We start from the raw sequence: 12,631 nt of genomic DNA, 5'->3' as shown, positions 1-12,631 counted from the left end.
TCATGTTGGTCTCTAAGGTGCCACTGGACTCTAACCTAGCTGTTCTACTGCCGGCCATCACGGCTGACCTCTGAAACTTCATTCAATGAGTAATTAGTGTGTGGAAGTCACTGCCAAATGTGGCCAAGGCGATGGCCACAATCGTCAATGGCTATAAAAGTGGATTAGGGAAATTCATGGAGGATACTTCCATCAGTGGCTACTAGTCATGGCTACTAGTTAAAGGGAACCCACACAGTCAGAAGCAGCAAACCTCTAAGTACCAACTCTAGGAAGCAGCACTGGTCTTGGCCTCTGTAACCTGTCACTGGCCCTCCAGAAGAACTGGTTGGCCACTGTGGTGGGATGGGATGCTGGACTAGATGGACCCTCACTGGCCTAATCCAGCAGGGCATAAATCTTCTTCTTATGTTCTAATGAAGACCTCGGCCTCTGTGTTCTTATGAAGTCTTGGCCCCCGTGCCTTCTTTGTTGCCCACTGGTGTGTGCCAGGGTGCTGGACTGATCCAGCAGGAACCTCTTAAGGATCACAGTGTGAACTCTTAATTCACAACATGGGCTGGTCACTGATAGGACAGCTTATACAATTAAATGGATCCAGCAGTAATTTTTTCCTTCCATGGTGCTGCTTCAGATTACAGATCTGAATCACTGAAGTCTCCCGGGGGGGGGGGGGAGGATTTCCTACAGCAGGTCAGTATGAATGGCTTAGCAGGGCACCCTCTTTCATACGCTATTTCTTCTTTGGAAAGGCAAGATGGGGTAATAGAGGAGAATGCGGGATTAGGTCATCAAAAATACGGACAGAGGTATAAGGTCTTCTTTGGGCCACAGGTGCAGCGATTGACCAGCTTGGGCGTGAAGCTACTTCCCAGTGGGGGAGGCAGGAGAGCCCCATGTCTGTGAGGCAGACAGCGTCTGCAGGGTGGTTTGCCATCTCTTACTGACGCTGAAAATCATTTCACACTTTCAAAAGCCACATTTCAATTACTTATTGTAACCGATGGCTCCCCCATATTCTCTACTACAAACAAAGAAAAAAATCTCTGGCTTGTAGGGGTGGTGTTAAATATGTCATGTTTCAAGGAGAATTCATCTGTCTCATGGCTGAGCACTAGGATGCAAAGCTCATCTAGAGTGAATTTTGCTAAATATTTTTCAAGGACTTGTCTAATGGTTCTAGTCTGGACATCAAGGCTTCCAGACCACGGTCAAGCCAGGTTTCTTGGTTCTCTCTAACCTTGGTCACTTCCGCACATGCCGAATAATGCATTTTCAATCCGGTTTCAATGCACTTTGAAGCTGGATTTTACTGTGCGGAACGGCAAAATCAACTTGCAAACTATCGTTAAAGTGCATTGAAAGTGGATTGAAAGGGCATTATTCAGCATGTGCAGAAGTGAACCTTGAGAAGAAGCCTGCCTTGAACTTGGTTTGGAGGTAAGGAGAAAGGCTAACCTTAGACAGAGGGGAACCTGAGCCCCACCAGCCTTTGACTGCACAAAGAAGAAGGTAATGTTCTCCCTAGGACTAGTCTGGTGCTTTGGACTCAAAGGCTTGGAAGAAAGGCGGCACCTACAGTCTGTGTAGAAAATTAGATGGGCTTAATGCAGTGTTTCACAAACGTCTAATAGCAGAGGCACACTTTTTCTGAATTAAAATTGAATATATATTTCATCCTTCCATTCCAGAATGTTTTATAGTGTATAAAAGTTACAGGTGGTTTCTGGACATGCTTTCTAACAGGAAAAAGGCCATGATCCAAACAGGTAGATTTCAGATGGCTAACTGCCACTCAGGAGCGACCGAAGGATCCAAACGCATCCAATGCAAAAACAATGTGGAATAAATGCCCCAAGTATAACCTGGCCCTGACCTGGATGGCCCAGGCTAGCCCGATTTCCTCAGATTTTGGAAGCTAAGCAGGGTCGGCCCTGGTTAGTACTTGGATGGGAGACCACCAAGGAAGTCCAGGGTGGCTACGCAGAGGCAAGCAAGGGCAAGCCACCTCTGTTCGTCTCTGCCCTTGAAAACCCCACGAGGGGGTCGCCATGAATCAGGTGTGACTTGACAGAACTTTCTACCACCAGTGTAACCTGATCCGAAGGAGTTCAAAGGAATTTCGAATTACTTCATTAATTTCTTCTAGCACAGCTGTACTTCTCTAATTGACATGGCTTCACACACCATTCTGGGAAATGTTGGTCTAATGGCTGCGGGGGGGCGGGGGGTGATGCTGCTCCCTGTGGCGGTTTAGCTCTTTCTACTCCAATTCTTGCAGGAAATGAAATGGGAGTCCTTGTCTCATGGCAGATAAGGCATACTAACAGGTTGTGGGGGTTTTGCCGTCAAGTCACAGCTGGCTTATGGTGACCACGTGCGGTTATCAAGGCAAGAGATAGTCAAAGGTGGTTTGCCATAGCCTGCCACTGTGTAGCAATCCTGGACTTCCCTGGTGGACTCCCATGAGACGGATGTCGCGAAACAGGCTGCATTTTTTCTTTCTGCATTTAAATTGCAAAGTTTAAAAATAGCATCCTTCAAAGACTGCATGAAGTTACTCTGAGAATAGCCTTAGGAAAAGAGGGAAAACAGTAAAAAGTTATAAATCAGGTTACTAAATTCTAGTATACACAGTAAGGTACAAAAAATCTGCATCCGAGCAGCTTAGTGGCTTTTCCAAGTCTCCCAGTATGGTGTGGTGTTGGGGCACAAGCAGTTTATTGACGTACTAGAAGACTTTTAAGAGGATTCTCTCAGGAAGCGAAACACACATCAGTGGGGTTACCTTCACAAGTCTTAAAAGCGATTAGTACAGTAAAGTTTGTTCCTTAAATGGTGTTAGAGAAAAGTTTTAACCACAGACCTTTGAATTAGTGCAGAAAACTGATTTGCTTTTTTAAATTTCCCTTCTTCTTTGGCAAAAAATGGTGAATGAAAATAAACAAGTAAATCCAGTCCCATGTTGTGCTCAGGTCCTACCAGCCACATGCTGTAGACTGATCGGTGAGGTGGAGGCCCCAAACAGGGCAACGCTCTGGATTCTCTTGTTCACCGCTTCCTTTTTAACGGCAAGAGAGAAGTGTTGTTGCAGTTAATAATATGATGTTTTAGGCATCATATTTTTTACCAGTTCTGTGAATCTGCTGGAAGAGAATCATGGAAAAGGCCATGCCAAGTATCTGAGAGAGAGAGAGAGAGAGAGCAAAAAAAATAAAAACACCCTCTTAGCACATCATGTTTACCATTTTTTCCTGTTCAAAGGCTTTCACGTGCACACTAATTCTTATAACAACCATCAGGTAGACTAGTATGATTAACCAAATATCACAAGTCATGGACAGGAGGCTGAGGAGAATTGTAAATTCCATGCAAATTATACATAAGGCAAAATTAAACACAAATGTGGTGGTGGGGGGTCATCATCAGATTAGGAACTTTGAGGGAAGCCAAGCAAGTTGAGATGAGAGCAGCAAAACTCCTTCTGAAGAGAAGGCTGCTTTGAGATGAGTACCCTGTTCAGGTAGGCCCCTGGGCCTTTCATGCCCTTATATTCCTATAGCAGGACAGTTTCCATACCCGTATCTGAGACATCAGTTGCCAATTACAAGTATTTGCCATAGTCAGGAGATTTCAATACTAGCAAAGTAATCAAAGCCCCCTTAAACAGGTCAAATGCAGTTTGGCACTTTGGAGTCCAAACCACACTGTGGGGCTTTCTTTTCTGAGAACTAGGAGGGAAGTTGCGATAGTCCAAAGCTTCAGCACAGATCCAGAGTCATCGTGCACCAATCCCTGGAATGCCCCGGCCTGTCTTAGTCCAAAGGGGCTGCCAACTACAAATTGCAGCAACATCGATAGAAACAGCAGCAAATTTCCCCATCCCATCCAACTAACTATTCAGCACTCTCTGGAAGGACGTTGATGAGTCCTAGAATCCGCATGGGAGTACTCTGGACTCATAAAGGTACAAGGTGTGATAAAATAGCTTTGGCCCCCTTCGTCTAGAACCATCTGCCAAAATCCCTTACACAAATGTACTGTTAGAATCACCTTAGCAGAACCCAACATGTCTAGAAAAACATCCATCCTGGGCACGTAATATCCATCTGGCTTTGTGCTGGCATTATTTTTTTGATAATCCACACAAAATTAGTTGGAACCATCTGGCTCAGACACCAGAACAACGGGTGATGCCCAGGGGATTATGGAAAGCTGAACCATCCTCAAATCAAGCATGTCCAGTTCCTCATATCACTCAGAACCTTTCCATTAGCCCTATAAGATGAACACTGGATTGGAAGATGTGTGCCCATGTCTAAACTATACTTAGTGAGCTCTGTTCTTGAAAATGAAGCCTCTCAACTTTATTAATGTGGAAATAGCTTTTAAAAGGAGAACTAAAAGCACAACCCCAGGCATAGTTCAGATTTTTTGCAGTAACTGAAACTGGAAAAGATTCATGGTATGTTCAAAATGAGCAGGGGGGGAAATAGCAAACACGTGCAACCTCTGCTTCAAAGAAAACGTTTTAAATAGCTGTGATTCAACTGTTTTTCCAGGGCTCTAACTGGTATTTGGGCCAGAATATACCCCTTTGCCAGGCAGGTTCTCAGAGCCAGATTCCAGAGGGATGGCAGGGACTGCCTGCCGAAGTTTGCAAGGAAGAGGGATATTCAGGCACGGCAGCGATGGGCGGCTGCTTTTCCTTCCGGGCTGCCCCTGCTGCTCCACAATGTGCAACAATGGTCATGCGGGTCACTTAGGGGTACCACCTACCTGCATTATGAGGATACACATCCCAACGGTCCCAAAAATGTGCTTATTATCATCAAACCACATCTTAACTTTTTCAAAACAGCCCTGGGGGAAAAAGGATTTTGAAACAACATATTGATTGAAGAAGCATCATAAACATGGAAGAAAGTTCAGATTGTACTGATAACAAAAGCTGGAAAAGCACAGCATCTGCTGGTTCTCTCCCTGCTAAACATGATTATAAATCACTGGCCTTTCTACTTGCCCATTTAAAATAAGAATATCTGAAAATATATCTATACTGAAAACATGAGCTGTATTCCCAAACATAGTAGGAAGACTGCCGGAAAAATGTCAATGTGGTTTTTGTACAGTGCACATTTAATTGCTATTTTATTGCCCAAAAGCATCATGGGGGAGGTTGTTTTTGAGCAATCGAGTAGGATTATCAGTGCGATCCCAAACAGAGTCACTCTCTTCTAAGTCCGTGGTTCACCAGGGGCCCCCAAAGCCTTTGGGGCAGCCCTGAACTCATATCATTTATTCAGGCAAGTGAAGGCAGCAGTCGCTGCGACTGTGCAAGCGAGGTGGGTGGGGGCAAATACTCATGCCAGAAAGCGGAGAGGCAAAAGCTTTGCTCCCCTCGCACAGGCACCGCCCCCTGGTTGAAGGGTTGGGGTGGTTCTTGGCATTGGGCGGCTGCTCCACTGAACTTTTGGGTTCGGGTCAGGGCCCGAGTTCATGAAGGAAGGCAAGGCTTATCCCAAGGCGAGAGAGTTAAACCCACTCTCTAGGGGAATCCTTTCGGTCCTCCAAGGGGCTCCTAGAGGCATCTCAGATACCACAAGGTTGGGTGAAACAAAATCGAATTAAACAATGAAATATATTTATTACAAAGTGTATCTCTATCTCTATCTCTATCTATCTATCTATCTATCTATCTATCTATCTATCTATCTAAATAAATAAATAAATAAATAAATAAATAAATAAATAAATAAATAAATAAATAAATAAATAAATAAAACAAGGACACCTTTAGCCCTTATGGCAGCAAATACCGGGCTGATAATCTAAAACCGCATGCCAAACACGTTTCGGCCCCCAGGCCTTCTTCAGTGGTCTAATAACAACATATCGTGCACGTATTATGTACCAAACAGAACAGTTTGGTTGACAGTGATATGCACACTTTGAATGTAATGTCAGCCCATATCAAAAGGAAACATTAAGGCCGCATTCCTCAGATGTGCACCTGCACAAGTCTAAACATACTTTATTAACAATCCTATTACATAGGCACATAGCCCATTTGGAATATACATACCCGGACTGATACAAAATGCAAATCAATTTATTTGTTTAATCTATGTGTATGTATGCATAATATGTTGTTATTAGACCACTGAAGAAGGCCTGGGGGCCAAAATGCTTTTGGCACGTGGTTTTAGATTATCAGCCCTGTATTTGCTGCCATAAGGGCTAAAGGTGTCCTTGTTTTTTATATATATATGCGCACGTGCACTTTGTAATAAATATTTTTCATTGTTCAATTTGATTTGGTTTCTCCCACCCTTTTGGGTACCCAACTCTGTTTCGAGCTTGAGTCGTTTCCTCCCTCTGTTCTGTCCGGCATCCTTCTGGGGTGGGCCCAGAGTCGCCTCCTTGGCCTTCAGCCTCTTTGTTCGGGCCCGTGTCCAGGGCGGACCGCATTCGAATTTACTTTGGCCCATATCCTTACTTTGGGAGTCAGCTTTTGCCATCTATTAAATGTGGACATTTCTGCTTCTCTGTATTTGCAATCATGCTCAATAATGATATTCTTGAACAAACAGGAAAGAAACTGAAGTTAATGGAAGTAATTTCCTGAGTGACACTAAAGACAAAATTAAGATTATACATAAACTAGAGTTTACCATTTTCCACACTAAGTTTGTGTTGGTAGAATTCCGACCGCAGTCTTGGGAATTTTCCATACAGCATCTGTCAGGGACGGTGTTCTCCCCCAGCACTGGGTACCAGTCTGTATAACTAGTAACACCACAGCAGTGCATCTGTGGGACAAAGACAAGAAAAGAACGTACACAGATTTAAAGCATGTTTTAGAATGTTCCTGCTAATAAATCAGATGTATGACCGTATTAGCCTATCCATTTCAAAAGCAGCCATATGACTGAAGAACCTGAGACATTAAGGAGTAGCAGTACACGTACACTTAAACTCTGAAACCTGCTACCCATTTCAGTTTATTCCATTTAAGAACATAAGAGAATCCCTGCTGGATCAGACCAAGGCCCACCAAATCCAGCAGTCTGTTCACACAGTGGCCAACCAGGTGCCTCCAGGAAGCCCACAACAAGACGACGGCAGCAGCGTTCTCCTGCCTTCTTTCCTGCCAGCTGTGTGTTGACAGCTGTATCACCTATTCCCCTGTACAGAGGCCACGTCAAGGCAAATGACGTTGTTCTGATGTTGCTCATATTAGTGTTGCTTGAGAGTTCAGAAATGTGTGGAAACATCATACAAGGTTTTCATTGGCTCCCACATTAAAGAAAGACATGTCGTGGTATACAATGTGAAGGAACAGCATTTATTCCAAAAGATTGTTCCATTTCCTTTTAAAGTACATAGTAAGCAGAAAGGCTCCAAGTTCATGGAAGGGGAAGTTCACTCAAACAGCTCCAGTGAGGCTGTGTGATGGTGAGCAGGGACCTTTCTGTGGAACATTAGGGGAGGGGGAGAGCCCATAAGCACATTTCATGGGACAGAACTTTTTTTTGTTCCAGACTTTACAAAAATAATACGCCAGTGTCTTTACCTCTGCCTGAATGATATTCCAAGCATTCTTCAGTCCAACATTATTGTCTGTGTTATACAGCTTGAGCCCTTCTTTCAAATCCTCCTTTGCATTTTCACTGACCTGTTCATACAGATAAACAAGGTTAGTAAGGTTATGTTACAGTTTTAAATACTGATAGATGCTCTGCTTTGCTACAGTTTTTGGGGAAATATATCTCCTCTCCGTTCTGGAAACTGAGGGACATTTATAGGAAACAAACGCCTGCCACATATTGGCAGTCATTCTGAAAGCTGATCACATACTGGCAGGGGAGGGGGGAGAGGGTCACACAATTCTCACGGCTATAAGCATCGAAGAAAACAACTCCTTCAACGTACATTTCGATAAAGAGAGGTGTTGCCCGTATGTTTACCAGCATCCTTCCAGGAACCAGCAGTGCTGTGTATGCAGTGTTACCTACACTGGGGAGGGCCACATTTATACTTTTACTTGGCTTATTGGGGCTGGTCTCTCACTAGGTGTTAGCTCAATATGTGAGTGGGATGAAAAAATGCAACAAATAAAAATGTGCCTCCCATAAAAGGTAAAGAAATCTCTGATTTCAAATAAATCCCCCTTACTGGGGAAACGTGAAGATACAGCGGCCGATGTGCATGTGACATCATCGCCAGACCAGAATGATGTCTCACCAGTGTAGCCACAATGCACCAGCCCTGCTCATATGTCACAGTGAACACATGCACAATGTGCAGACACCAGCTGGTAAGGAAGAGCCAACCCAGCCTCACTTTACATGCAATGAATGCAACATGAGAATCACTCAACGTATGTATGGAGAAAAATCAAAATGGATTGCACGTGCATCCACTGTGGTTTGTCAGTGGTATGTCAGGAGAGGACTGGGGCTTTAGTTGGGGTCATGAGTATTGTTGGCTCAGAGTCCCACGTCTAGTGCTGGCGTGGTGTCGCAGAAGAGATGGAATAAGCAGAAATGGGAGGAAAACTCAGTGGGAGGGGAAACGGAGCTTTCTGATGCATGGGAGGTTTTGCCTTCGATTTACCGCTGTTGAACGGCATAACCCCCCCCCCCCATGCATAAATGGCCTGCCTGTCCTGCCTACCCACCCAGCCACACAGGAGCAGCAGAGGAGTCCAGCTCACCCACTGCAGCACACAAAAAAACCCATGATGGAATCCCCCAGGACAGGATGCACGGCACGGAGCGCTCTCCCTTGCTCTCTCTCTCTCTCTCTGGCATTGTGATGCGCCAAGGGAGGACACGCAAGCAGGAATACGGACACCCTGGAGATGCCTTTCACAAAAAGGGCTCACCTTTGGGCTCATAACATGCGTAGGAAGATCAGCCCGCAAACGCTCTTCTTCTCGGGACCCTCCCAGGGACTCCAGCTCAGGACATGAAACCCCAGTAGGAATGGGCAGTGCACCCCACACAGGTAAGGAAGGGGGGGAGAGACTTCATGCCTGAAAGGTTACTGTTACAGATGTCTACTTTCCTCCCCCCTGCCGTACTTTGTTACAGGGTATCGGCTTAACAAATTTTCCTCCTCAGCTGTTGCTGGCATTGGCGTTTTCCACATGGGGGGCAGGTCTGCAGATTTCCTTGTTGCTGCCGTGGGGGCTGACGGCGTGTGGTGACTACCTGCCAGGCTTCCACCTGCCAGGCTTCCATGCATCCCTCTGCCCTCGTCTCTGGCAGCCCCCACTCCCAGTTGTTCCCCTCCGCACTACGAAGGCCTTTTCAGGTTTTTTTTTAAAAAAACTGGCAATTTAATAGCGTTATATTATTTGTAATCTTCATACACTCAGTATCTTGGGTTCTCTGAATTCCCAGTTTTGATTTTTAAAAAGTAAGTATCTAGTTCCTTTTGCTGCAGAGATGTAAGGGGGAAAGACATCTTCGCAATGAAAGGGGACTTGCTTTTATTTTAAATGAAAGCTGGGAGTTCAGAGAACCTGATGCACAGACTGTTATAACATTATAGTGATACAACAATATTAAAAAAAATACAAAGCCCCCTTGCTGTCAGGGGGGAAACAGACACCACGAGGGACTGGGGCAGCCATGTTGGTGGGACCTGGAAAACGTAAATTTTCCTGCACATACAACAGGCCTTTGTCCAGGCTTTGCTATCATCTTTCCCAAAACTTGGCTGCAATACTGGGTTCAGAATGATCACAGAAAAGCTCAGGAAAATCCAGCGGGTGCACGAACACACCACAATGCCATGAGGGTGCTTGGAGGTGGGGGGGACCTTCCCAACAGCATTGATCCCAGGGCAAATAACTTGTATGGTGGGAGCGGTCATTGTCTTCCACACAGGGCAAGTCTGCACAGTGCAACGAGGGAGCCATTGCACTGCGGGGCCGTGGCTCGGAGGCACAGCCTCTCCTGGACACGCAGAAGTCTCTGGGTTTAGTCCCCGGCTTGTTCAGTTAGAAGGATCAGGTAGGAAGTGATGCAAAATAGGATGCGCACCTGGAAAAAAAGCCCCCCCACCCCCCAGGGTTCGCAGGCTGGACAGAGAAGGTCTTTAGGTAGTTGTAAGTTTCCCTCCCGCCTTGCTCTTGGCTAACTCAAAGGCTATATCGTATTTTAGTATACCGTACAGTATCCGCTGACAGGCTTGCCTCTTCCACTGAAGCTGCCTTTCTCATCTGCCTGCCTTCCATATCTTCCTTGACCTGGTGCCAGTGGTTGGTGGGGGAAATAAGCAGTTTTTTTCCTTGGGATGGGAGTGAAAGAAACAGCTTCCCTTCTGACCTCCTGCACACAGGCTTACCTTGTCCATATAAACGAAGAACAAAATGAGCAATATTAGCTCAGCCAGGAGGATGATCAGCAAAACAATGAAGAACTGGAAGAAAAGGGCAAGGGACAAAGATTACAATCCGAGAAGGAGAGAGAGGCCGGAGGGCGCCTCACTTAAATGGCAGCAGCACGGAATAAGGAATTGTGAGCCATTGCAATAAAAACAGCAATGAAAACATCACGTGACACTGAAAAGATCCTTTTGAGTAAAATTTATGTCTGCAGCAGCTGACATATTGCCCCTTTCTCGTGTCTTCTGACATTTTCTGTATAAATTCCCAAACACTGTTCTTTTGCCATTATGTGAATGTTTTGGGTTTTTAATTTTATCTGATTTATGATTTTTTTTTTACTTAATGAAGACCTAAACATATAAAATAAAAGCCCTGTAGCATCTTAAAGACTAACAACATTTATTTCAATATGAGCTTTCTTGAGCCACAGTTCACTTCTTCAGACGAGTGTGTGAAGGGAAACTGTACTGGGCTATCTTATGGGGAAGGTGGGGAGGTCAAGGCTTGGTATGAGTGATATCATGAGTCTCTCGAGTGATGTGTGGGGTGGGGAGGAGGAGCTACTGTAGGAAGGCTGGGGGTGGTGGTGGGGGTGGTGAGCCCCATCATAAATCAACCTTCCCCATAGGATTCCCCAGTACAATTTATCTATCTGAAGAAGTGGGCTGTGACCCACAATATCTCATATTGGAATAAACGTTGTTTGTCTTTCAGGGGCTGCTTGGCTCTGTTTTATTTTGCCACAAGAGAGACTGCCGGTGGCTGCCCCTTGGCTATGCATGTGGGACCACGTCTGAGTAGCTCTGGTGCTTTTGCCCTTTCACCTTCTCTACGGGGTGTATATTCTGCATTGTCTACCACTGTTTCTTGCGAAGGCAAGAAAAATGTGATCGTAGGCACAGAATTTAATCTCCTGAGAATCCCAACTTTCTTTCAAAAGGCAGGTTTCTAGCTCTTACAATTGATGGATTATGCCTGAAATATATGTGAGAGGTGTCTGCTGAATCCACAGTGGTTAGTGGAATGGCTAAATATGTATTTTAGGATTGCTGCAAGAAACATGGTTGTTTGGGGCAGCAAATACCATCTGGAAGTGACATACACATTGGGCACCGTGTATGTGTGTTGGAGACGCCTTGGGCCCATCAGGTTTCCCACATGCACGTATTTCAAGACTTCAGGTGCTCAGGATGTGACTTGTTTCATCGGTACTTCCTGCAGCAATGTAAGCGTAGTGTTTCGTAAGGTTCCCAGTGGTTGGCCCTTCAATGCCCTGGGCAAGCAAAACCAAAATGGAATAGCAAAAATCCTGGTGTGCTTCCCGGCATGTCCTCTGGACTAAGTCCAGCCACCCCTGACAATGGGAAAACAAACACTGCAAGACAGCGGCATATACTCCCCAGCAGACAGAATAACTCTGACGCCTTCAATTCATCATAAAAATCCTCTGTGGGTGAGTGAGACATAAATAGTCCCGGGAAACCTGTCTCCTCCAGGGTTCCAAGCTCTAAGGGAAGGCCAGCGGGCCTTTGCCACGGCCGGCTTGGCAGGGGGACAGAGCTTGAAAGGCAGGGGCCTGAGAGAAAAATACGTCACAAGGGCCTTGCAGGAAGCCTGCTGGAGCAACCCATGTTGCCTGCTTGGCCAACTTACACTGAGGAGGAGGCACTTGTTTTCCTTGATAGCACCCAAACAGCCCAAGAAGCCCGTCACCATGATGATAGCACCAAGAGCAATGACCAGGTTGGCCGCTGACAGTGACGGGAAGCTGGGAGAGAACGTGGCAAAGTTTCCTTGCGACACCGACAGCCATATTCCGACCCCCAGGAGGCCACAGCCACATAGCTGAAAAGAAAGACAGAGAGGAAAGACACCATTAACAAACAGGATAGGGCTCGTCTTTGGCAGCCTGGGCAGGGGTAGAAATGAAAGTGGCAAGCGTTTAGCTCTCTGGTTGACAGGTGATTGGAACCCGGAACTGGAAATCCTTGATTCCCACCCCCACCCCTAGTCAGGCGAGAGGGATCACACCAGCTCTCGTGTTTCAAATGATCATCTGTAGGGAGGCAGCACGACAACTGCCCATCCAGAGACAGTGTTGAACAGAAGAGCACGTGCAGGAGTGCGCAAATGTCAGTCTCCGGTCATTCAAGGTTGGTACAACTCAAGATAACTGCGTAGGGCAGAGGAAAGGTTGATACATGTAAGCATCTGAAGAGCATGGAGGAG

The 12,631-nt window shown here is 45.8% G+C and overlaps 1 protein-coding gene across 1 annotated transcript in view; it reads right to left on the bottom strand.

The window, feature by feature from the left end:
* Positions 1-3,045: 3,045 nt before the first annotated feature.
* TSPAN9 (tetraspanin 9) overlaps positions 3,046-12,631 on the bottom strand; it is a 73,747-nt gene continuing 64,161 nt past the window's right edge. Inside the window, exons 2-7 of the mRNA XM_056855600.1 lie at positions 12,056-12,247; positions 10,360-10,434; positions 7,577-7,678; positions 6,675-6,812; positions 4,780-4,863; positions 3,046-3,182 (exon numbers count right to left, since the gene is read on the bottom strand). Coding sequence (XP_056711578.1) covers positions 3,111-3,182; positions 4,780-4,863; positions 6,675-6,812; positions 7,577-7,678; positions 10,360-10,434; positions 12,056-12,247 — 663 coding nt within the window. The 3' untranslated portion in view covers positions 3,046-3,110. The remainder of the gene's footprint in view (positions 3,183-4,779; positions 4,864-6,674; positions 6,813-7,576; positions 7,679-10,359; positions 10,435-12,055; positions 12,248-12,631) is intronic.

Source organism: Euleptes europaea, chromosome 9 (assembly GCF_029931775.1).
Source record: "Euleptes europaea isolate rEulEur1 chromosome 9, rEulEur1.hap1, whole genome shotgun sequence".
In the NCBI taxonomy this organism is placed as follows: domain Eukaryota; kingdom Metazoa; phylum Chordata; class Lepidosauria; order Squamata; family Sphaerodactylidae; genus Euleptes; species Euleptes europaea.
This window is presented reverse-complemented; position numbering and strand designations above follow the sequence as displayed.